Source organism: Procambarus clarkii, chromosome 25 (genome assembly GCF_040958095.1).
Source record: "Procambarus clarkii isolate CNS0578487 chromosome 25, FALCON_Pclarkii_2.0, whole genome shotgun sequence".
In the NCBI taxonomy this organism is placed as follows: Eukaryota; Metazoa; Arthropoda; class Malacostraca; order Decapoda; family Cambaridae; genus Procambarus; species Procambarus clarkii.
In genome coordinates, this window is record NC_091174.1 from 13,955,762 (window position 1) to 13,982,823 (window position 27,062).

The 27,062-nt window shown below is 40.6% G+C and overlaps 1 protein-coding gene across 2 annotated transcripts in view; it reads right to left on the bottom strand.

The window, feature by feature from the left end:
- The window catches only part of LOC123756480 (constitutive coactivator of peroxisome proliferator-activated receptor gamma), a 66,903-nt gene extending 41,883 nt beyond the window's left edge, over nt 1–25,020 (bottom strand). Inside the window, exons 1-7 of one of the 2 annotated variants that reach the window (XM_045739664.2) lie at nt 24,895–24,988; nt 14,086–14,235; nt 11,142–11,247; nt 8,565–8,768; nt 6,288–6,443; nt 2,728–2,983; nt 726–912 (exon numbers count right to left, since the gene is read on the bottom strand). In XM_045739664.2, coding sequence (XP_045595620.1) covers nt 726–912; nt 2,728–2,983; nt 6,288–6,443; nt 8,565–8,768; nt 11,142–11,216 — 878 coding nt within the window. In that variant the 5' untranslated portion in view covers nt 11,217–11,247; nt 14,086–14,235; nt 24,895–24,988. Of the gene's footprint in view, nt 1–725; nt 913–2,727; nt 2,984–6,287; nt 6,444–8,564; nt 8,769–11,141; nt 11,248–14,085; nt 14,236–24,894 lie in introns of both variants that reach the window. The other variant, XM_045739665.2, reaches the window with a different exon arrangement.
- Nucleotides 25,021–27,062: the final 2,042 nt, after the last annotated feature.

The following is a 27,062-nucleotide window of genomic DNA, read 5'->3' on the forward strand; positions in this document are numbered from 1 at the left end:
TTTATTTTAATTACAAAGAGCAGTAGTTGAAAAAAAAAAGACAAAAAACATTGTAACCTTTTAAACTTGAGGATTCAAATGATGCTCTATACCAATAATTTACACAGCACTGTAGCCTGGTGCCAGCTGTTGGTAGTCAACAGTTAGTCTGTAGCCGAGAGAATGGCATAAACCAGGTGCATTGAGGGCTTCAAGACCCTATCAGGGTGAATACATTTATTTAAAAGATGGCATGCCATGGTACTGTAACTGCATTTTGCTGCATCTGGGTTGTTTAGAGCAGACTGTTCTTAAAAAGAAGTGAATAAATAAATATTTTCTGCACAATAATCATATATATGCACACAAATTTATTATTTACATATTTATATGTCTGAATATGCTGAACCATATACTTTATTATTTACGATAAGACAAATCTTAGAAACTTTGGTGATAAATAGCCAAAAAAAAAGGGTAGCATATTAAAATCTTGATTGTACACAAATTCAGATTTGGTCTGGAACAATCTGTATTTTGGAGAGAGCACTGTACACACATGGGTGACATTTTTATTATCTGCTGTCCTTATGCACACACTCCTTCCTTCTCCGCTACCACCTTCTCTTTAGAAATCTCATCCTTCACTGGCTTTACAAATACCAAAGAATGGCCCATTTTCTTCTTTTGTATACATGTACTTTTATCCTTTTTATTCAAGGCTGAGATTATACACAAGTTCTGACCTGGCAAGGAGGGGAAGCTGCTGCTGAAGAACATCCATGGGGGGCTGTGTGTTGATAAAGGCGGCAACCTTGGGAATGAGAATTTCTGGTGGGGGTCGGTTATGATGACGGTGGTGGTGATGACTGGCCATCTTTAGTGACTGCTGGTGGAACAGTAGTAAATCCTCTTGACGTATCACATCATTCCCTTCAATTTCAAACATTAAAATAAAAAAAAAGATGTGGTAATTCAGTATTGTAGGATGTACTTATATTCTAGATGATACATGTTTTCAGCTATGACCTATGGCATTTGACCTTAGAGTACAAGTACTTATGATGATGATGCAGAAAAACAAAGACTACAGAAGATACCTGTATATACAATATCGGGTCCAATATATTCTACCACCAGTTAATGCAACTCCACATGCATGCTTGCCATTCTTGACTGAACATTCCTTGTACTACTCCCACAGGTAACTAATGTTTAATTATTCAGTCTCTTGCCCCAAGATCACAAAGTTTTTCTGTACTCGTCAAATTACTCTCGCACTCAATTTCCCTGCTTTTATTATTTTACTCAGCATCAGCATATGAACAAACCTTCAGCTATTCCTCACTACTCTCACATCACAAGTACTGTACTGTACTTCAGCAAACTTCTCTCAAGTACATAATCAAACTTTTCTACAAATTAATAGCACTTCATACCAAATTTTAAGGTGTGGGGATGAACTTTTATAGTTAAATGGATTTAGAACAGATTGACATGAGTAATCTGAACTAATCTATGTCAAATACTGTATTCATAACAAATATTGCATTAAGCATCCCTATTCTAGATTTTTCACCATAAAAAAGAAATAGCTATGCTAAAAGATGCAAATTTAATAATGCAAAAAACACACAAGGGTTTGAACCAAGTGTAAATGTGAGCGACACTAACACCACCCTTATCCCTCTCTTCTCAGGTTGTCTGCAGTGTCATCAAAACTAGCCAGCCTGCAGTCTACCCTCAGACCCCATGATGTTCATACAAATGCTGTGTTGCCTGCTGTTTTCTTTAAAATGTCATGGCCAATATTCAGGCTTGGAGATTTTGGAGGTCTAACAGTCTTGGTAATCCAGAATTTGGTCAATAGTTCTGGTACCAGTCTTGTGTGGCACTGGACCAGGTTTCCCCAGCCAACATTGTCTTCTTCATCCAAGTGCCTGCCATCTCTCCTCCTCCCTGATAAGTCCCATTTCTTCCTTCTCTGTGGTTACTTAGCTACAGGGTGCCATCAAGGGGCTCACTCCAGAAAACCAGCATTAAATGTAATAAAATACCTCTTTCTGGTAAAGCCCCAGTGGTTCCTCAAAGTCCCTCCTTCCCTACCAGGTTCATCAGTTCGTTGCGCAGGAACTCAGGACTGACTTTTGGAGCTGGTTAAGGCTGCAGACTCCAGGCTACATGGTGACACCCATTGGTATTAATGGGTTCATGATAGTTTTGAGTGAACAACTTGTTCTTAATGAACCATTTGTGGAGTCAGTTGGCTGTTTCAATGCTTTGTTTTCTATGAATGTTAGAATTGTTGGTAAAGCTTCGCTGAGTTTCTGGATGCTTTCCCAGCGAGGGTGGTGATAATCGTCTGTGCCTCTGTGAGGAGGAACCAGGTTCTGGCTCTGGTCTCTGGTAGGCTAAACAGGACTCCTGTGACTGATGTGATCTAGTGCTGGAAGCCATCACATTGTAATGGCTTCAGGATGCCACCAAGGGGCTCCTCAAAGAAAATTTTTTTTTTTTTCAACAGTAATGGGTAGATGATTACAAAAGATCAACATTTACACAAATATCATATATACATTAGTGTGTAAAATAAAGTTTAAGATATGCATAGGTATTACATATGCATAACTACTTCATTGTATAAATATTTTTTTTATCTACAGCCAAAGTCATTATGCCATAAACAAAATTTCTGAATGCTATCATCAGAAATTGTTTCAGAGTACTGAGAAAGAACCAGCTGCTTACCAATAAGGCAGGAGAGCAGAGGCAGTTGATCAACAGTGATGTGGAGGATGCGGGCCAGAGCATTGCGGTCGTACATAATAGTGTCCAATGTTTCAAGGTTTAGGTGATTTATAGAAAAATAGTAATGAGCTGTGTGGTAAATTATGTAATCAGAATCCTGACCCAAGATGCCCATAGCACCATACTTCTTAGCATACTCTGCTACTGCTTTGTCACATTCATCAAGGCAAGTGTACACCTTGCATCCTAGCAAGTCCTGGTGAGGAAAGTTAATATAAATAATTAAACTGTCTTTTCCAAAACATATAATGGTAAAACAATTAGAAAAAACACACACCCACATACAAGCTATTGAAAAGGGAAAAGAAAAAGCACCATCCATTTTAGGTATTGAAGTAAAAAACATTTAGAATCGACAGAAAAGAAAAAAGTTTTTAATAAACTTTATTTTATTTTATTTATTTATATATACAATAGTTCTTAAATTCTTGCGACCTGCCAAATTGTTTAACAATCAGGTAACCATTTTACAGTTGGGTTAAACAGAGGCTACAGTTAAGGATTGGCGCCCAGTAAATCTTCCCCGGCCAGGATACGAACCCAGGACAAAGTGCTCGCAAAATGCCAGGCGAGTGTCTTACCACTATACCACGGGGAGATTATAAATGACATGGCAATCCTTATATTAGTTAAACATGTAGCTGACTATAGTATAAGCAAATAGGGAAACATGAAAAAGAAAAAAAATTGGTTATATTTACAAATGTAAAACTAGTGGAAGAACTGTTAAGGAAGACCCTGAATCGAAGAAAACATTTACACTATAACATAACCATTGTGAAATATATTTCATGAGAGAGATCAAGAAGAAATCTGCATAGAATCTATGAAGTAGAAAACTAGCACATCACAGAGAATAGAGTCGAGCCAAGACTTGCAAACACATCCTAATATTTTTAATAACTTATATAAATGTAGATGGATTAGCTGAAAAAGATCAGAAGGAAGGTAATAAATAACATGGAATCAGATATCATAGGACTAGTCTAATGGAAACCAAACAATAAAATATATTAAATGAGAGAGTACATGAAAAAACACTAACAGTATATAAATTATCCAGTAGGCTATGAAAGGGTGACAATTTGAAGACACATTAAAGGATTAGCAATTTTAGTAAAGCATGTGACATAGCAACCAAACATGCCCCAGTATTTTGAATGATGCTCAGCACTAATGCATCAGTCTGGGATTAAGTACCATGAAAGTGTGAAAGTAGTGGACAGAACTAGAGAAGAATCTGTGCTATTGAACCATGAACCAAACCAGTAGAAATGGTAACGGTAACACACAATGACTATGTAACACTGTCACACTTAAACCAAGTACTAATATTATGAACACACTGAACAATAATATGAATGAATGAATGATAGTGGTCTAGGCCTACCCATTTATCAGTAGAAAAAAAAAAAGTCAGGAAAAATATGGAGTGGGAAGCAACCAGTAGAGCTACTCTATTATTATGTACATGCTGACATCTGGAGGAGGTTGGAAGTAGTGCCCAGGTGAGCAAGCTAGCAATTAGTGGAACATTCATTGGTAGTCACTTTGGTGCCAAATAGCACTAAGAGTGCTTTGAGTGTAGGTGAATGAATCTTCTGAAGACTACGCCAGGCTGAATCGAGTCTAATCCAGTGCCTTCCTTATTGCAGCATCACCCAGCAGGAAGTGTGAAAAGATCCACAGTGCAGTGGGGCAAAATGTTGATTATCTTTAGAAGCATACATCATGGTCTGAAAAACCGAGTGGAATAGCTCGGAAAACCTCTCGATCTCAAAAGAGTGGTTAAGATGTCTCCATGCCTGTGTGGAGAACAGGAGAAAAAAAATTTGTATGCAAAAAGTAATGAAAATGCAAACACACATATCCAAGTCTTCTTGTGTTTTGTGCACATTGGGAGATTTCCAGGTGAGGGAGTCATTTGGTCTGTAGACTGAGGCAACATAATTTTGCTGACAAACTTATATTGTATATAAATATATTTGTTCCTGCCACAGTTCAAAAGGAAGTGCCTTACAACCCAGTCCTTTGCTGCTATTCTGCCTTGTAATCACATCTAGAATTAGATTCAAACACCAGCAGGAAACACCAAATTGTAATTTGACGATAAACGTATTGCTTGTAGTACACGATAGCCTCATCAATAGCAACATTAAAATAAAAATATGATAGTAGAATTCTCTTATGGCTTTAAGTTAACTATTATATCCATATAGTAGTAATGGTAGGCATCCATTAGTTTCAGGAGACTATGGAGTTGCGCTCTGGTTATCGGTCTGGAGTGGCCTGTCCAGACTGTTGTCACGTGAATCCCCTGCATAGCAGTGGAACTGCCTTTTCCCCTCACCTTCAATGCCTTTCCACTGGAAGTCTACATCTACACCAGCTCAGATGAGTCATCAGTCCTGCCACCTTTCCCACCTTTCCATCTCTCCATACACCCCAGGGCCTGGTACGGCTCAGAGGCAAGCCGGGTGCCTCTGCTAACCAGTAGTTTCCAAACAAGCAGTTAGCCGCCTTCAACTAGCCGTGGTGCATCTCAACACAAAGGCACCGCTAGTCACAAACGAGCAGTTTGCTAGTTGACCAGAGGTCCACCTTGCGTTGACACTGGATGCGAGTCATCACCACTGGACTATATACAGGGCATCGCCTCACTAGAGAGCCACTCTCTCTCTCAGTGCTCTGGGATCACCTTGGTCTCTCTCACCCATCATCTGCCTTCAGCCAACGCCATGTGTCTGATGCCATGGTGGTATGATAGCTGTCTTCAGTACACCAGTATATCTTCTTGCATTATATTAGAGTTAAACTTTCATTTACTTATTTGATTTGTTATAACCTGTATAATAATAGCCAAGTATTCACCCGTGTCATTTTTGTTCATTAATATTTCAGTAAATTGTTTTAATTATTTATTTGATGATTATCATTTGTTTCCACCTGTGACTTACACACTGCAAGGCCAATAGCAGTTTTTTTTTTTAGTATTTGTGTGAGGGAGAGCCATACCATCTTGGTCTAGTATAGCTGCAATACCACAACCTGTCACACCTTATATATATATACATATACCCATATGTATATATACCCATATACAGTCAATATATTATAGCCATATTTACATTTGAATAAAACCAACTGATAACTAAAATCATATGACAATAACTGTATTTTAAGGGTTAATATACACAAGAAAATAATAAAATAATCTCATTTATTATGAACTAGGAAAAGTGCACTCATTGGAAGGAGAAAACCTTCATGCAAACAGCACATATCATAAAGATGAAGAACAACAAAGACCCCTGGACAGGCACAGACCCAAAAGAATGACCAGGACTGGTGGAAGCAGAAGCAGCAAGGGAAATATTAAATTTGTTTAACAAAATTGTACAACAGTAAAAAATAAAAAGTACATAATCAACGCATTAGCATATTACAAGAGATATTCATCAGAAGTATGAAAATAATGAATGGAATGGGCCATGACTTGCCTTAAATATCAGAGGTGTAAAAGCTGCCAGTCCTGTAGGTATGAAGAAATGCTTGCCATGTTCCAACTCCTTGTTCGATTTAACGATGCTAAAATATGTTATCACATCCTTCAAATTTTCCAGTCGGCGATGAGTCCACGTCTCTCGTTTGCGCTCCTACAAGACAGCAAAAAGACTCGTTACTTAAATGCCATGCAAGGTGGTGATCTATGCAATAATTTGGTAATTAAATTTAAAATGCAGCAAGAAGTTTTTTGGTTTCCTCATGAGAAGCCTTACCATAAGAAAGAGGGCTAGCAAGATGCATCTGGAAAAAACAATTTAAAGATGGAGACAAAACATGAAAGAATTTAGCATTGAACATTATGAAGTAATGCTTTCTGGAGGATTACCCTCTATATACAGATCTGCCCGAAACGCTTTGCGTAATAGTGGCTTTAGGCATTGTATGTACTAGCTCTATCTATAAAGCCAACAAACTTTGTAAATCTCTTTATGTATGTACCTTACCTAAATAAAGATTATTATTTATTATTATTATTATTATTATTATATCTTCTAAAGCTATGCACCTGGAGTCCTCCAAATAAGGGTACTGTACCACACCAGGCCCTATGTATTCACAAGCCCCTTCCAGAGATCAGTATCAGCAGTATCTGGCCCCCCCTCAAAAGAGGCAATAGTGATCTGTGGGTACTAGACCACCATTGTAACCCATGGAAAAATGATCAGAAAGGTAAAGTGCAACAAAACAAGCAACCTCTTAGACAACATTTACAACCCTGATTCAAACTAGATACACACTCATTATCCAGGTGCCACAACTTTAGTCAGCTTAACACCCTCACCAACAGATGGCAACCCAAGAGTCCAAAGCAGCAAGCCTCCCAGGGAAGGAATGGGATGATACAGATTGAACCCACTTTGAAGACATTTCATTACATTCAACTCTGGATTGCTGGGAGGGTCCCTCCCTTCTAAATCCCAGAGCTATTTCACATCAAAAAGGAAAACAACAGGGCAGACTATGGTTGGAGAGGAGCAGAACCAGAAATCACAAACTCAAATATGCTGCCTAGAACTAGAAAAAACCACAAGCAACAGATGTAACAGGAAATGTGTACAAAACCATCCAGCAAGCCAGTAAGAAAGCTGGGCACTAAGACAAGGAACCATGGACACAGGCCCAAGAAACACAGCATACACACGAGCATCCCAAGCAGAACACGGGTAATAGTAATAACCCGAGTGTAATTACCCAAGTGTAGTTACAGAATGAGAGCTACGCTCATGGTGTCCCCTCCCAACAAGCAAAGTGCTGGAGAAACATCTGGCCAGCACGACAAAGTCCTACCAAGGGTCACCCCCCACACACTGCCAAACCGGAAAACCAGAAGTAACAGAAAAAAAAATGCAGGCTGAAGTAACAAAAGACCCCTGGACAGGGACATACCCAAAAGGATGACTAGGACTGGTGGAAGAAGAGATGAAGATGGAACCCTAACTATCCTCCAAAGAGTCAGAAATGAAACCACTACGATAAAAAAAAAAAAAGGCAACACTCAATGAGCGAACAAGAATGGACAAGCAGCAGCATTCAAAACAAGGGATGGTCGATGGCCAAAGGGACCACCAGGAAGAGGTAGTCATAGGATCCACAGCAACAACAGACTGCAAAACACCTGACCATGAGGTTATACAGGAAGAATGGTAAAGCCCAAATCACCAGGAAACAGGACCTGATTAAACCCTATAAAGGAAATAATGCTATGGAAATGAACACCGAGCCATAAGTCCAGTAAAGCAAGGTTGAATTGGCCACCAAGGAGCAGGCCCAGGTGGCCAATTACCCTGCAGGCCAAGAAACGTCAACATAGGTATGGAAAACAGGGAAAACACTAACCTGGTTGGAAGTATCAGAAACCTAACCAACTCCAGAGAAGATAGAAGTACAGTAGCTACTGCACACACTCAGCTGGAGATGGTGCAACAAAGAAAGCCCCTGCATTAACAGCAAAGTTCCCCCTGATATTTTTTTTTATAAGAGAGATCTGGATTTTGGAGGAAAATCTGGTAGGCAAACATGGTCAGTTGCTTAAAGAGATGTTACTGTAGATGATTTGCTTGTGTGTGCAAGACAAGATGAATGGATGAGTAATTTTGAATTAGCCTTAATTTCCTATTTTATACTGCTCTTTAACTTAACACACTCTTTGCCTCCCCTTCCTAACAGTAATAATGATAAAATTATTACATACAGTTTTAAGTAATACTTACTGGTGTGTTGCCATCAAAAAAGACGACCAGTGTAATGTTGTGGGCTGTCAGACTCTTATAAAAATCCTTAATGTGGTCAATATAACCTTTCCATTGACCTCCACAAACCCAATTTAGTTTGCCATACAACTTCCTCATGCACGACATGCCATCCACCACAATTAGTGGAGTTTTCCCCGTCCGCCTAAGGTATTCATCTGCAACCTGAAAATACATTAAAAAATTCATTTACAATTATACTCACTAAGACATATATATATATACCTGTACTACAACTGGCAGTTCAAAATTACAACAAAACTTAAATCAAAACAAGAAGTCTGTAGCTAACTTCTAATATTTTAACATCATGACTAACAAATAAGTACTGTACTAGAGGTTTTTCTTATTCCAGTACAGTACTGTAATGAAATACATAAAATAATATTTAGCCCCCTTGCAGACAGTAATTTTAAACCTGGTTATCCAACCAGGAATTAATTTTCTAAAAGTTTTTGTACAAAAATTTATAAATTAAAAAGTAACTGGAATACAGTATTTACATAATTACTGTACTAAAACTTGAGTATCGAGTACAGTGCATCCTCACTCTACCGAATTCCTAGATGGTCTGAACAAATTGCATTCGGTACCAAATGTTCAGTGAAACATACAAATGTTCAATTAAGCGAGGATTGTTCATTCAAGTGGTCACCGAGATCGAGCGTCGGAGGTGGCTGTCGTCAACTGTGATTCACCAGTGTAAACAGTTGTACAGTGTTTTATTTTACTTACCCATTATTTACAGGGAGAAGTGGTTGTAGGATGATAAAATGGTGTCGGGAGGGAAGTGGTGTCAATGGTGGGGGTTGGAGTCAGGGGGGGTAAGTGGTGTCAGTAGTTGAAGTTGGGTGTCAGGGGGCAGGTGGTGGAATTTATTCTCCTGGAAGGCAGGTGGAGTTAGTGTTGGAAGTTATTGTCAGAAAAACTGGTGGGGTCTGTGGTGGAAGTTGTCATGGCAGGTAGATGGTGTCAGTGGTGGAAGTTGTCATGGCAGGTAGATGGTGTCAGTGGTGGAAGTTGTCAGGAGAGGCAGGTACAGTAGTATTAATGGTGTCAGGGGAGGCAGGTGGAGTCAGTAGTGGAAGTTGTCATGAGGCATGTGGTGTCAGTTGTGATACTGGTGCCAGGGAAGGCAGGTAGTGCGAGTAGTAAAATTGTCAGCAGAGGCAGGTAGCGTCAGGGAAGGCAGGTGGTGTCAGTGGAGAGTAGAAAGACATGTCCAGCACAACGTTGGTCTGGCCTGAGTGATCAGTTGACTGGCAACACGTGGCTGATGCCACTGCTACCTCACTGCTTCACTCACTCACTCCTCTTCACTAAATTAGTCGAGAAAATTTTACCACTTCAATCGTTTGTAACACATCGATTATCACATTCTATAGTCAAAATGAAGAATTCATAATATATGGTGGCAGTGGTGAGGGGGATTGTATTAAGGGGTGGGGAGCCAGCTAGCACCTACCCGTCAACATTGGTACTCATTAATACTGTATTTATATGTACATTACTTTGTGTATTCCTGGCCGCCTAATATTCCTTGTGTATTTCCTATTCCTTCCCCCTCCCGGGGAGGGAAGGGCGAGGGTTGTGCAGACATCCTCCCCCCCCCCCAGACAGCGGTGCGGCGACGTGACAACATCATGCTCGTTTGCTAATTTTCATTTGGGAAGTTCTGTCCACTTGTTCGGTCTTCGGTCCCAATAGTTTTACCAGAATAGGGGTTTGTTTTGGGGAGCCTACCTTTCTGGGTGCCTATCCCGGTCGATGGCAGACATAGAATGCTCCCAATAATAAGGGGGGTCTTTATAGGCCATTGCTCATCATGCCTCACTAGAGGGGGCCAGGTTCTGGCTCGTGGTCCCCGGTAGGCAAAAACTCCATGCATTGACTGATCTTTTGAGGTTATCACGAGATGATTTCGGGGCTTAGTGCCTCGTGGCCTGGTCCTCAACCAGGCCTCCACCCCCAGGAAGCAGCCCGTAGAAGCTGTCTAACTGCCAGGTACCTATTTACTGCTAGATAACAGGGGCATCAGGGTGAAAAAAATATTTCGCCCATTTGTCTCTGCCTCCACCAGGGATCGAACCCGGAACCTCAGGACTACGAATCCGAAGCGCTGTCCACCCAGCTGTCAGGCGCCTTCTGGCTTTGATGCCAGAAAGTTATAAATATCCATTGAGCCTGGATAGCTCCGGGGAGTCGATGGGGCTCCCCCCCAGAAAGTAGTATCTAAACAGGAGGATGGGTTGAATGGAAATACATAAATGGCACTGAACATTAGTTGCATATTTTTTTGCTAATAATGCACCTTTCCATTACTCTTATGTCATTCTAGCACCAGCTTATAAGTTCTAGGGAACCATATAGATGGCCACCATAGAAAAAAACTTCATTACCAACAACAAAGCACAAAAAAAGAAAAAAAGCATCATATTATTACCAACAAAATATATCAATTTAAACCCAATGAAGAATTAGACGAAATAAAATCTCTACAAGTAGAATTAGGAGTCTGATGTGCCTGGTGTGACTAACCTTGCCTATGTTAACAGAGTAGCATGCCTGTCCACAATGGGACTCCAGGAATGACTGTAATCCACGTACTCCCATGACTGAGGTGCTGTTACAATGGCTTCTCTACCTGTAAAGCGAAGAAAATATTAAGACAATACAGTACAAGAAACATTATTAATTAAAAGCTGTATGGGATAATATACAGTATAACAGTTCAAGAGCTTACTTATCAGTGCTGACCTACGTGAGTACAGAGAAGTGAGGTTTAGTTCTTAGTGCCCTGCCTACTAGCTTTGTTGTTCATGTTGCATTACAGTTTAATTAGTCTGGTGTTCAATTTATTTGTGGCTTCCACAAATACTTCTTTCATTGCATTCCACTTGTTGACCACCTGTACAGGGTATGAGTATCTTTTATTTTGGTTAACTAATTTATGTCTCCAACTTCCATTTATGTTCTCTTGTCTTACTTACAATTTAAAAAGGTTGATCTTGTCCACCTAGTCTATTTCTCTCAGTATCTTGTAAGTTTTGATCATATACCCTATTTTTCTGTCCTCCAGGGCTGTGAGGTCCAATTCCCTCAACCTATCCTCATAGATTGACTCCTCTTAACTCTGGTACTAATCTTGTTGCAAACATCTGTAATTTGCAGATGATGAGTCACATTAACGTGACTGAAGAATGTTGACCAAACTACACACTAGAAGATGAAAAGACGACATTTCATTTTTTTTTATTAACCCTATTTTTCGCCTTTCGTTTTTTTACCTTCCTCCAAGATTTCGTCCTCCTCACCTTTTTCTTGCCTTACTTATGCCCGTGCCTTTCTCGTCTCTTCTCAATCATCTTGATAATGGTCCAGGACGGACCAAAACGTCGTCGTCTTTTCATCTTTTAGTGTGTGGTTTGGTCAACATCTGTAACTTTTCAATTTTAGTTTTAAAACTTCACGCGATACAGTTAAACGTTGGTGATGCATATTCCAGTACGGTTCTGACAAAAGCTGAATAGATTGCCTTGAAAGAGTTGATTTAGGTTTCTAAACGATTCAATATTTTTTGCCAGTGTCCCATATGCTGCTGATGTTACTGCCTTTATGTGCCTCTGTTACTAATGTTAGAATTTTAACCACTCCCAAATCTATTTCTCTCTTGCTGTATTATAATTCCCTTCCCCTTATGTGTATATATCTTCTGGTCTCTATTCTCCATTCCCCACCTTCATTACCTTACACTTGCTGGAATTGAACTCCAGCAACTATTTGTTTGCCCACTCCTGGGGTTTGTCAAGCTTTTCCTATAACTTTGTCCTATTTTTACATTTCTCGTTATCTTTGCATCATCTGCAGACATTAACATGTATGAACTCACTCAATAGGGCAGACAGTTCACATAAATTAGAAACAACAGTGGTTCCAGGACAATGCCTTGAACAATTTTCTCATTAGGATTCCTCCAGCTCAAAACCTCAACTCTGACTATGTGTCTCTGCTTTCTGTCCTTCAGGTACTCCCTTGGCCAGTTCAGTCTCTTTCCAATTATAGCCACTTGCTTCTCCATCTTTTACACCAGCCTTTCAAGGGGAACAATATCAAATGCTTTTAGACAGTCTAGAAAAATATAATCTACCCAGCCTCCTCCCCCCCCCCCCCCCATCATATTTTAGTAGCCGTGTAATAGTTTGTCAATAGTTTGGACATTGAGTTTGTCCAGCAGGAGTTTCTCCTAAATCCAAACTGACCACTTGCTGTGAAAATTATACTCTCCAAGTGCTCCACTATCCTCAACCCAATTACTCTCTCTAGTACTTTTGCATTTAATACTTGCCAGTAACACTGTTTTGTAATTTAGTGCAAACTGTCAAGTCCCCCATTTTTTAATAAATGCACTGTTTGCCTTTGTTCAGAATTCTGAGAGCTTTCTTGTCTTAACTGTTTTACTGAAAACAACAGTTAGTGGGTGACAAAATTACCTCTACACCCTTATTCAGCAGCCCTGGAGATATTAAGTGAGGCCCTATTGATTTTGCTGCACCTAGTTCCTTCCGTTTTGCTTTTTACCTTTTCCACAGTGACACTGTGTCATCCAGCATTTTCTTCGTCCTTTCATCTTGCAACTCTGGTTCCTTTGTAAGGACATCCTGAAATCCTTTATCAAGTGATAGTATATCTATAGTATAGATAGTATAGTACAGAGCAGCTAGAACTGTTAATATAAAACATTACAACTGACAATTTTTTTTTTACGTGAATTTATCTGAGGGACATTGTCTCCCAAGTGGCATGAACAGGGAAAGGAAGATAGTGGCCTCTCAAAAGCTTGTGAAAGAAGTTAAGCTACACTCAAGTCCAACTCGAAGTGTGCACAGGACTAAACCAACCCCGAGTCAGCAAATGAACCCCTGGGAGCAATCTGAATTGAGCCTGCCTGCCATCTGTTGGCGGTTATGGGGTTCGAGCTAGTTTCTAGTGAAACATTTGGGCATGAATAAACCACTGTGGAGTTGTTCGGCTGTATCATGCATCATTTTCTTTGAACCTTGCAGTTGTATGTATTGCTTCACTGACTTTCTAGGAGTTTTCTAGGCGAGGGTGATCGTAACAATCCACTGCTCCCTGTGCCTCTATGAGGGGAAAGATAGCAGGCCAGGTTTTGGCTCTGGTCCTTGTAAGACCATACAAGGCTCCTATGAGTGATGCAACTCAGTAAGTGGGAAGCTATATAAGAAAGTTGGTTTCAAGGAGCCACAGAGCCACCAAGGAACTTTTAGAAAATCTTCACAAAAACATTTGTCAACATCTTTTGTTCAAAGTTAAACATTTTCTCCATGTTTATTAATAAAATATATTATACCACAATAACATTTTTTATCTTTTCACTGAAAAAAAATCTATCAAGCAGAATGAATAACTAGCTAAATCACCTCAAATGAACCAAGTTGGAGGTCTGCTAGCAATCACTTACTAATTAATCTTCTTCAAAATGGTCAGAATGTGTAGTTGGCTTGTTTCTTTAGTCTCGCACAACTATTGCAAACATTATGGGCTCTAGGTTAAACAGTATGACTTCCTGCTTCAGGTTCTCCTCTCGATACCTCCCCCTCCGTACCTGCAACTTTTCCGTACAGTACATTAGAAAAGTTTACTTGAACACTGTGTGTGTATATGTATATATGTATGTATATGTATGTATGTATGTATGTATGTATGTATGTATGTATGTATGTATGTATGTATGTATGTATGTATGTATGTATGTATGTGTGTATGTATGTGTGTGTGTGTGTGTACTCACCTAATTGTGCTTGCAGGGGTTGAGCTCTGGCTCTTTGGTCCCGCCTCTCAACCGTCAATCAACAGGTGTACAGGTTCCTGAGCCTATTGGGCTCTATCATATCTACACTTGAAACTGTGTGGAGTCAGCCTCCACCACATCACTTCCTAATGCATTCCATTTGTCAACAACTCTGACACTAAAAAAGTTCTTTCTAATATCTCTGTGGCTCATTTGGGCACTCAGTTTCCACCTGTGTCCCCTAGTGCATATGCCTCTTGTGTTAAATAGCCTATCTACCCTATCAATTCCCTTGAGAAGCTTGAATGTGGTGATCATGTCCCCCCTAACTCTTCTGTCTTCCAGCGAAGTGAGGTTTAATTCCCGTAGCCTCTCCTCGTAGCTCATACCTCTCAGCTCGGGTACTAGTCTGGTGGCAAACCTTTGAACCTTTTCCAGTTTGGTCTTATCCTTGACTAGATATGGACTCCATGCTGGGGCTGCAAACTCCAGGATTGGTCTGACATACGTGGTATACAAGTTCCGAATGATTCCTTACACAAGTTTCTGAATGCCGTTCTTATGTTGGCCAACCTGGAATATGCCAATGATGTTGTCCTCTTGATATGGGCTGCAGGGGACAGGTCTGGCGTGATGTCAACCCCCAAGTCTTTTTCTCTCTCAGACGCTTGAAGAATTTCATCTCCCAGATGATACCTAGTATCTGGCCTCCTGCTCCCTATGCCTATCTTCATTACATTACATTTGCTTGAGTTAAACTCTGGTAACACCCATTTGTTCGACCATTCCTTCTGTTTGTCTAGGTCTTCTTGAAGCCTCAAGCAGTCCTCTTCTGTCTTAATCCTTCTCATAATTTTGGCATTGTCAGCAAACATTGAGAGAAATGAATCTATACCCTCCGGGAGATCATTTACATATATCAGAAACAAAATGGGACCGAGTACAGAACCCTGTGGGACTCCACAGGCGACTTCACGCCAATCTGATGTCTCACCCCTCAACGTAACTCTCTGCTTCCTATTGCTTAGGTACTCCCTTATCCACTGGAGCACGTTACCAGCTACACCTGCCTGTCTCTCCAGCTTATGTACCAGCCTCTTATGCGGTACTGTGTTAAAGGCTTTCCGACAGTCCAAGAAAATGCAGTCCGCCCAGCCTTCTCTTTCTTGCTTAATCTTTGTAACCTGGTCATAGAATTCTATTAAGCCAGTCTGGCAAGATTTGCCCTCCCTGAATCCATGTTGGCGATTTGTCACGAAGTCCCTTCTCTCCAGATGTGTTACTAGGTTTTTTCTCACAATCTTCTCCATCACCTTGCACGGTATACAAGTCAAGGACACTGAGCTGTAGTTCAGTGCCTCTTGCCTGTCACCCTTTTTGTATATTGGGACCACATTCGCCATCTTCCATATTTCTGGTAGGTCTCCCATCTCCAGTGACCTACTATACACTATGGAGAGTGGCAAGCAAACTGCCTCTGCATATTCTTTCAGTACCCATGGTGAGATCCCGTCTGGACCAACAGCCTTTCTAACATCCAGATCCAGTAGGTGTCTCTTGACCTCCTCACTCGTAATTTCGAACGCTTCCAAGGCCGCCCGGTTTACTTCCCTTTCTCCTAGCACAGTGACCTCACCTTTTTCTATTGTGAAGACCACCTGGAATCTCTTGTCGAGTTCTTCACACACCTCTTTGTCATTCTCTGTATACCTGTCCTCGCTTGTTCTAAGTTTCATTACCTGTTCTTTCACTGTTGTTTTCCTCCTGGTGTGACTATGGAGTAGCTTTGGTTCGGTCTTGGCTATGTTTGCTATATCATTTTCATAATTTTTCTCTGCTTCTCTTCTCACTCTAACATACTTATTCCTGGTTCTCTGGTATCTCTCTGCTTTCTGGTGTTCTGTTATTCTGGAAGTTCCTCCAAGCCCTTTTGTTCAGTCCCTTTGCTTCCATACATACCCTATTATACCATGGATTCTTCTGTTGCTTCTCGGATTTTTCCCTTTGGGATGGGATGAACCTGTTTACTGCCTCCTGACACTTTTGGGTGACATAGTCCATCATATCTTTTACAGACTTAGCTCTGAGGTCTGTGTCCCAAGGTATTTCCCTTAGGAAACGTCTCATTTCATAGTTCCCCTTTCGGTAAGGGGAATAAATTATTAAATTAAATAAAATTATACACACACACACACATACTGTATATATGTCAACCCCACTGTAGGCTGTCATTGGCACAATAAATTTCATGCATTTGACACTGCCCCTGAATAAATAAAAAACAAAATGCAAATAAAAAGTATAAAAAATAAAATTAAGGAATAAAAATATATACAGTACTGTATACAGTGGTACCTCGTATTACGAGCGTTCCTGGTTACGAGTTTTTTGGGTTACGAGCAGGATTTGCTCGGAAAATTTACATCGGGATACGAGCGTTGCCTTGGAATACGAGGGTGTTGATATGCGTACAGGCCGACCTAGCGTGTGGCGGCACAGCGATCGCCCCTAAGTTTACCAGTGTCTCTCGCCCAGTGACTATCCCGCCTGAATTCTTCACCAGGATTTTCAGTGTTTTGTTGGATTTTTGGCCATTTGACCATAAAAGTTGTTATTATATATCTCACCATGGATCCCAAGAAAGCCAATGGTAAGGTTCAAGGCAAGAAATCGCATGTGAGGATGACAATAGAGGTAAAACAAGAGATCCTTCGAAAGCATGAAAATGGTGCATGTGTTGTTGATATTTGTAGGCAGTACAACAAAGCCACGTCAATAATATGCACTATACTTGCCAAGAAAAAGGACATTATGAGTGCTTAAGTGGCAAAAGGCGTATCAACAATCACGAAACAAAGACCACAAATACTTGAGGATGTGGAAAAGTCGTTATTAATTTGGATACACGACAAGGAGTTAAAGGGTGATAGTGTTTCAGTGGCCATCATTTGTGAGAAAGCCTGGGTATTAAAGAAAGCCAGACCTTGTAAAGAAAACCCCTGGAATGAGTGCAGATACGATAGATTTTAAGGCAAGCAGGGGATGGTTTGAAAAATTTAGAAAAAGAAGTGGTATTCATAGTGTTGCGAGACATAAGGAGGCTGCCAACTCAGACAAACCAGCAGCTGAAAGAGTTATTAAAGAATTTAAAGAGTTTGCAGAGCCTGAGGGATACCTACCACAACAAGTGTTTAATTGTGATGAAACAGGACTGTTCTGGAAAAGATTATCTACGAGGACATACATTACCAAGGAGGAAAAATCATTGCCCGGACACAAGCCTATGAAAGATAGGTTTATGCTTGTGCTGTGTTCAAATGCGAGTGGCGATTTGAAAATTAAACCCTTGCTTGTGTATCATTCTGAAAATCCAAGGGTTTTCAAACAGTATAAAGTGCAGAAAAACCAAATGTGTGTGATGTGGAGGGCTAATAATAAGGCATGGGTGACTAGGATTTTTTTTCGGAGTGGGTGAATGAAGTGGTGTGCCCTGTCATAGAAAAATATCTGCAGGAGAAACATTTGCCACTCAAGGCCCTGCTTCTCCTCAACAATGCTCCTGCTCATCCTCCAGGCTTGGAAGATGAATTGTTGCAGATACAGTAATTTTCTCAAAGTAAAGTTCCTTCCTCCTAACACTACTCCTCTAATTCAGCCTATGGACCAGAAAATCATAGCAAATTTTAAGAAACTTTATGAAAGGGCACTTTTCTGGAAATGTTTTGAAGTGACTGAAGCCACAAACCTCACCCTCAAAAAGAGTTCTGGAAACACTATTTTAACATTTGTAGTGTTTTAAAACTCATTGACAAAGCCTGGCAAGAAGTGACTCAAGAACCCTGATCTCTGGCTGGAGAAAATTGTGGCCTGAATGTGTGCCAGAACTAGACTTTGAGGGGTTTGAACCTGTAAATGATGTGCCTATTGTTGAGGAAATTGTTACTCTGGGCTGGCAAATGGGCTTGGAATTGGATGGTGCCGATGTGGAGGAGTTGGTGGAAGAAAACAACGAAGAACTGACCAACGAAGAACTCCAAGTCTTTCAAAAGGAACAGCAAGAAGACATAGCTGAGGATGTTTCTCCAGTGGAGGAGGCAGCAGCACAGAATGTCCCTTCCACAACCATTAAGAAGTGGTGTCAGATGTGGGAAGAAATGCAAACTTTTATTGAAACGACTCGCCCAGAAAGCTGTAGTAGGCCGTTGCATAAATCTCTTCAATGACAATGAGATGCCTCACTACATAGAAATCTTGCGAAGAAGGGAAAAACAATCTTCAATGGACAGCTTTGTTGTGAGAAAATCGAACAGTGAGCCACAACCAGGACCTAGTGGTATGCAGGCAAAACGTGCCAGAGTGCACCCCAGAAAGGTCCTCATTGCCTGATGTTATAATGGAAGGGGACTCCCCCTTCCAAACAGTAACACCTCTCCTCCTCCCCCCCCCCCCCTCCTCACCATCTTCCATACACCAACAGGAGTCATCAGGTAGGGTAAGTAATAACTTGAACATACTTTTGTAGTGTAGATTTTGAATTAGGTATAAAATTTAGTTTGAAGTGAGGTTTTTGGATAGTCAAGAACGAATTAATTCATTTCCCATTATTTCTTATGGGGAAATTAGCTTCGGTTTACGAGTTTCCGGGTTACGGACTGTCTCCAGGAACGGATTAAACCCTTAAACCGAGGTACCCCTGTATATTTATTTTTTACAATTGCCTACAGTCACACCGTCTCTTCACAACAAACATCAGTGCCCCCTGCCATATGACACCGCACCTCCACAGCATCAGGCAAACCTCTGCATCAGTATTGTCCTTGTCCTCCCATTCAGGTGATCATAATTCACCAACATGGTCACCACTGCCTCCACTGACTAGGTCTAACCTCCAGATTAATTTTTCTACTGTATAGTTATTTCTCCCTCAAAGTCACAGTTGACCTAAATAAATCACTAAAGACACACTGACCCTTTGGAGTCTTGTTAACCCATCTTGAGTCAAGTTGGTCTCTCCATCCACTGCAAAAAAACTACACAAAATTCCTTGCCACATCCAACTACAGTACTTTCTTTCGTCTCCTTACCAGGTTTATAGCCTAAAGACTTTGAGGCCCCCCAAAAAATTTGGGCCCAAATTAACCCTTAAACTGCTCAACACATCATATGATGTGTTGAGTAACTTACCCAAAAGTGCACATCACGTCATATGATGTGTTGGAGTGCTACGCAAGATTTAAACGGCCCATGGATACACGGGGTTCACCTCACCTTCAGCAAGGCTCTTGTAAACAGAAGTAATTTAAAAAATAAATCGTTGCTTTAAATCGTGGGCAACATTCCCAGGTGTCAAGGCCTCAGTATTGAGTGAGCCACTAAGGTTGGCGCACGCAGCATGAGCTCACAGCACTACTGCTCAGCTTATGACCACAGCATCGCCTAAAAATGTCAAAATATATATGTACATGCTATTATTTAGCGATGATAGTACAGTATTACAGAAGACCCCTGACTGTGATAAAAATAACCAGGATTCTGATAATAGAAGGATTGTTGTGATAATTAGCACTGTAGTGGGAGGAATAATCTTGGTGGGGAGGGAGGTAGCGTTATCTGCTGACTCTGTGTGACCACCTTTTACTGTCTGGACTCACTATACCAGCTTAGTGGTTCGCTATACAGGTAGTGAACAAAACATGCAGATACTTATACTGTATATAACATCTGTATAGTGAATAAAAGTAAAAACAGTATGGTGGGAGGAGAATGTTGGCGAGTCAGGTGAGGTGAGGGAGGGACAGCCAGAGGCAGGATGCCACTGGCTGCCACTGCCATTGAGCATACCAACTTAGTGGTTCGTTATGGTGAACACAAATGTAGATACTTATATATAACGTGTATATATAGTGTAATAACAGCAAGAGGAAAGTTGGGAGAAGCCATTTTGGTGAGGGAGGCGGCGACATCTGCATGACTTACCATGCTGGTAAGGGTGGCCACAATGCTCTTTGTGCAATATACAGTGGCACCTCGACTTACAATAATTTCGAGTTACGATGTAAATTTGATCGAAAAATGTGACTCGACTTACGATAATGTCGTCGACTAACGATATTTGTTGGTACACGTTTGGATCGATCGATCACGTGGTTCTCTGTCACGCGGGCCAACCTGCCTCAGTTTACTAGAGCTGCCCGCTTAGTGACGATCACGCCTATAAGAAATTCCGTTTTTTGTGGTAATTTTTTACTTTTTGAACATAAAACTGATTATTATATATCACAACATGGGTCCCAGAAGTCAGTGGTATGATTCAACCTAAGAAAATAGTTGTGAGTTGTGGCAGTAGAGGATATCCCTTCCTCATTAAGAAAATGTGTGAAGTATGGGAAGAACTGCAAAGTTTTGTTGAAAAAACTCGCCCAGATAAAGCTGTAGCAGGCCGTTGCATTGACCTTTTAAATGACAATGTGATGTCTTACTACAGACAAGTGTTAAAATGTAGGAAAAAACAAGTGTTTTTAGACAGATTCTTAGTAAGACAAGCAAGCAACGAGCCACAAGCAGGTCCTAGTGGTATGTAGGCAAAACATGCCAGAGAGTGTATCCCAGAAAAGTCATCACTGCCTGATGTTATAATGGAAGGGAACTGCCCTTCCAAACAGTAACACTTCTCCTCCTCCACCCCTCTCACCATCTTCCATACGCCATCAAGAGTCCTCCATAAAGGTAAGATAAACATATGTATTGTATTGTACTGTAGTTAGAGAACAAAATTGTATTCAGTATAAAATGTATTTGTAAGTTAATATTTTGGAGGGTGGGGAACGGACTAATTCAATTCCCTTTATTTCTTATGGGAAAAATTGCTTCAACTTACGATATTTCAACTTATGATCCATTTCTGGGAACGGATTACCATCATAAGTCGAGGCCCCACTGTACCAGCTTAGATGAACAGAACATATAGATACTTATATATAATGCATGCATATAGTGAATAAAAGCAAAACAGTATGGTAGGAGGAGGATGTGGGCGAGTGAGGAGTCATTGAGGGAGGGAGTGGCAGCGAGAGCCTGGCTGGTAGATAACGAGGTTACTCCTTGTTGCTTTTTGACTCGCAATATCAACTTAGTGGTTCGCTATGAGAATTTTTTATATGCGCCTGTGGGTGACAAATGCCAAATAGCCCTTAACAGCTTGGAGGTTAAAAAACTGACTTGCCCATTAACTAGCCAACCATCACTTGTCATTTCACTCTTAATTGGAGAAGATACATCCTTCTCACTACCATCATGCCTATATTATCAATTCATGGTGGGATAAAAAAAAACATTCCTGTCCTGCCTCCAATACATCTACAGTACTATGATTTTATGAGATTCTGTAACTACACTTAGGTAATTACACAAAAGACGAGCCGATCTCTCAAGGAGTTGCGAGACCACTCACTGCTCATGAAACTAGTCAGGCCGTATCACCATGTGTATACAGTATATTAAAACATGGCTCACATTACTACATTTTTAATTTCATGTAGAAAACACAAAATTATTATACAGGATAGTATACAGATCTTACACGCCACTTGATGAGTGGTTGAGAGGGGTGGACGAGTTTGGAAAACTAGACATGCAGGGTCCATGAATGCAAGTGTGACAGGAAGCTCTAGAATTGCTGAAAAAAGTATCAATCTAAGCAAAATGGCATAACCTACCTACAAGCTGTTCCACCAACTCCTCTTCTGGCAACAAGGCCTTCAACACCTCACCCCTCTAAGGAGACACCTATAGCTTCTATCATTACCAACTATATCAGCTTGCAGTCTCCATGTTGCTAATCATTTATTTTTTTTTTATTTACTGTATATATACAAGAGTTGTTACATTCTTGTACAGCCACTAGTACACACAGCATTTTGGGCAAGTCCTTAATCCTATGTTCCCAGAATACGACCCCCACAAAGAATCGTTTAACAACCAGGTACCCATTTACTGCTGGGTGAACAGAGGCTACAGTTAAGGATTGGTGTCCGATCAATCCTCCCCAGCCAGGATTCGAACCCAAGCGAAAGCACTCTTGAAATGCAAAGCGAGTGTCTTATCACTGCACCACGGACTACTAAATGTATAATTATTATACAAATAGAGTGATACAGTATTTGCCTAATCTTGTATGCGAGTCGTGTAGTGACTCATAGGGATGTACTGTATACAATGCAGTATTTTATTATTCACAATTCAATTCATTCTAAAAGGCACTATATTTTGAATAGGTATAGGCACAACTGAATCACTACAGTAGTGATTCAACTGTATAAATACCTGGTGCTTTGATACAATAATCACTTGGATTATTGTATCCAAGCACAGAGACTTCAACTTAAGAAGGACATAGCTGCTTGGGAAAAAGTGCAGCACTGGGAAACAAAAATCATTCTAGAACCAAGTCAATTCTCGTACGAGGAACGGTTGAAGGCCACTGGGCTAACAACGCTTCAAACCAAACATAACAGGGCAGATCTCATCGAAACCTTTAAAATACTGAACAAGTTGGAGGATGATGATTGAGGCAATTTCTTCAAAAGATCAGATGTAACACAAACAAGGAGCAACAATTTCAAGTTCAAATCACAACATAGGACCGACAGCAGATGCTTTTCATAAACAGGATTATAAACCTCTCTATACATGGAACTGCCTACCCGCCAAACCCATAAATGCCAAAACTTATGCATTTTGGCATACGTAATAACACTTTCCTCCATGTGATCTAGCTGGAAAAAATCATCAAGGCAAATGAGGGGGAGACCTTTGATAAGCCGCCACCAGCTTCCTGTCCTCGTCGAAGCCATTAGTGTGTTAGTACCCCTCGGATAAATTCAGGTAAATTTACTGTACAAATGGATGAAAGGGTATAACATTACTAAGGTGTTAAAAATATTAACACAAAATATAACAAAATAATAGAAACAAATTAGATACGTTTAGATGTACACAAATGACATCATACACAAGAAGGTTCGCCAATGGACTCTAAAACCTACCTAACCCAACCAACAGAGCCTGACCTAATACATCCTAACCTAACAATGTACAGCATTATGGTTCTGACAATCAGAAACTGAACTGTCTAATCGTTAATGAGCAAGATTTGACCGTATCGTGTTCAGATTTAGCAAAGACCTGAGTAAATACAGGGTTTTGGAAGAGGAATGCTGATTACTGGAAAAAATTACCAGTTAACATAAGACACATGGTATCACTGTATTCCTTCAGGGCGAAGGTTTAACATATACAGTACTCGTATATCAACGAGTACAGTTGGGAATAAACCCAACTTTATAGCTTTTTGCAGTATCCTATTTAGCACTGACTATGGTGGCAGTGACCAGGCTACCATTGACTATGGTGCCACTGACCAGGGTGCCATTGACTATGGTGGTAGCGACCAGGGGGCGATTGACTATGGTGGCACTGACCAGGGTGCCATTGACTATGGTGGCACTGACCAGGGTGCCATTGACTATGGTGGCACTGACCAGGGTGCCATTGACTATGGTACCATTGACCAGGGTGCCACTGACCAGGGTGCCACTGACCAGGGTGCCACTGACTATGGTGCCACTGACCAGGGTGCCACTGACTATGGTGCCACTGACCAGGGTGCCTTTGACTATGGTGCCACTGACCAGGGTGCCTTTGACTATGGTGCCACTGACCAGGGTGCCATTAACTATGGTGCCACTGACCAGGGTGCTGTTGACTATGGTGCCACTGACCAGGGTGCCATTGACTATGGTGCCACTGACCAGGGTGCCATTGACTATGGTGCCACTGACCAGGGTGCCATTGACTATGGTACCATTGACCAGGGTGCCACTGACCAGGGTGCCACTGACTATGGTGCCACTGACCAGGGTGCCTTTGACTATGGTGCCACTGACCAGGGTGCCATTAACTATGGTGCTACTGACCAGGCTGACACTGACCAGGGTGCCACTGACCAGGCTGACACTGACCAGGGTGCCACTATGGTGCCACTGGCAACAGTTGCGTGGCACTACAAGTTGTGCAGGAATATGTGGCCAGACTGGAGCACTGGTTCACGGGGGGGGGCGAAGGTACACACTCCTCCACTAAGCTGCTTTACAAACACATTACAAAGACACCAAACACAGTTTCTCATAAACAGATTCAAGCTCGAATCCAAAAACCAATTTGGCCTTATCCGTACAATAATACGGCTACTGACAGCCACTATTATCTAACAATAACCTGCATTGGCACTTAATTTTGGCATATATGTCAAGCGTAAGTTAATTAATCAATAGTTTGACCAATTCATATATCTGAATAACACAAAATCGTTAAATACTATTTTCAAGTCAACAAAATTGGCCAAGCCTAGCACATCACTAAAGACCAGGCTTGCAAGAATACGTGCAGACAAACGGCAGAACATGCTGCAATGGTCTTTACCTTCCAAATGAATATGCGTGAGGAACAAGAGGCACAGTTGCCTCCTCAGCAGAACATCCTCTCCCTCTCATGACCCGGTGAACACTAATGTTGCATTGTTGCCGGGACCCAAAAAATTAGGATGTCGTACCATATGCATATCCAGTTATACATTTGACTAAAGTCATATTTATTATTTAATGTAACAAAAGGCATGCATATAATATTAGATGCAATATAATTACTGTAATCAAGGCATGCACTTTAAAAGAAGTGTTGTGGTTGTTAGTATCGTACGTGGGAATGCAGAGGGCGCGGTTCCAGATATTGATCTGCGTCATTCTCAAACGGGACTGGTGTTCTTGCAGCCATAATTTGAATATTAACTTTAGCTCATATTAGCATTTACCCGCAGTGAAAAATGTTTATGTTCCACATAAATACCGTGTAATTTCCAACATCGCTACAACATAAAAATACATAGGAATTTCAAAGTCCTGGAGCTATTTTCCAGGACTAAGGCGCCTTGCTAGGTCAAATCAAAGTCAACTGGTACAGTAAACTGCAAAATTAACTTTTGTATAAACACATATTTTTTATACAACTTTATCAACATTACATATAATATTTAATCCAGTAGTGACTATTTTAGGATAAAGAGAGACAGAGATAAGGGAAGGTTAGTGTTTTTTCCTGAATTTCGTTATAGTACGATGGCCTTGCGTGACCCAGATGGTAATTGTTGCTGGTTCCCACTATGTCTCAGGTGACCCGTCAACCTGGCCTGACCCGCCTTACGTCATCCTCGCCTTCCCTTCAACATTCTTACTCTCGGCTAGGTCAAAATAATTATGTATAATTATATATATTGTAAGGAGTGCCTTGCGAAACGCATCCCTAGGCGTCAGACCATAATCAATTATGAAAATGAACTTTGGAAAATTAATTTTTCAACTTCCCTCGACAGTGAAGAAAAACATAAGAAATATTGAGAAGATACATGTTACAATCATTAATCTTACCCTTTCAGTCATATTCAATAACATACGTTTACAACTTGGTAAGTACAAGAAAGACTACTATCAAAATATATTGTCCAGAACATGGTGTCCATGCTTAATGCACTGACTTGCTTAAACCACAAGTTTGAAGTATACAACTTTTAGATACACACCCAACAGGAGACTTGAACCCTGGCCATCAAGATGGCAGGTACGCACTTAAATCCACTACACCTCTTTTAGGGCTCTGAGTATGGTGTAGTGGATTTAAGTGCGTACCTGCCATCTTGATGGCCACTCCACCATTTGGTCACCACTTGGTCCGGGAGACATCTCCCGTCACGCAGGGTGCAGTCGCGCCTCCACAGATCTCCAGTATCAGCTCTTGATACTGGTAATGGCTCAAAAGGGTCACCACTTACGAGCTATTCATGCCCGTGCCACCTTTTGGGTGGCTTCATCTTCATCTTCATCATCATCTTGATGGCCAGGGTTCAAGTCGCATGGTGGAAGTGGTGTCTCCTGGTATATATATATATATATATATATATATATATATATATATATATATATATATATATATATATATATATATATATGTCGTACCTAGTAGCCAGAACTCACTTCTCAGCCTACTATTCAAGGCCCAATTTGCCTAATAAGCCAAGTTTTCCTGAATTAATATATTTACTATAATTTTTTTCTTATGAAATGATAAAGCTACCCTTTTCTCTATGTATGAGGTCAATTTTTTTTTATTGGAGTTAAAATTAACGTAGATATATGACCGAACCTAACCAACCCTACCTAACCTAACCTAACCTATATTTATAGGTAAGGTTAGGTTAGGTAGCCAAAAAAAGCTAGGTTAGGTTAGGTTAGGTAGGTTAGGTAGACGAAAAAACATTAATTCATGAAAACTTGGCTTATTAGGCAAATCGGGCCTTGAATAGTAGGCTGAGAAGTGCGTTCTGGCTATTAGGTACGACATATATATATATATATATATATATATATATATATATATATATATATATATATATATATATATATATATAAGCAACAACGATCACAAAAACACTGATCCAAGTATGCGGAAAAACCACATGTAAAAAATAGAGACTGCTTAACGCATTTTCGGCTAATTCGCCTTCATCATAGCAAAGTAGAATCAAAGTAGATTGCTCT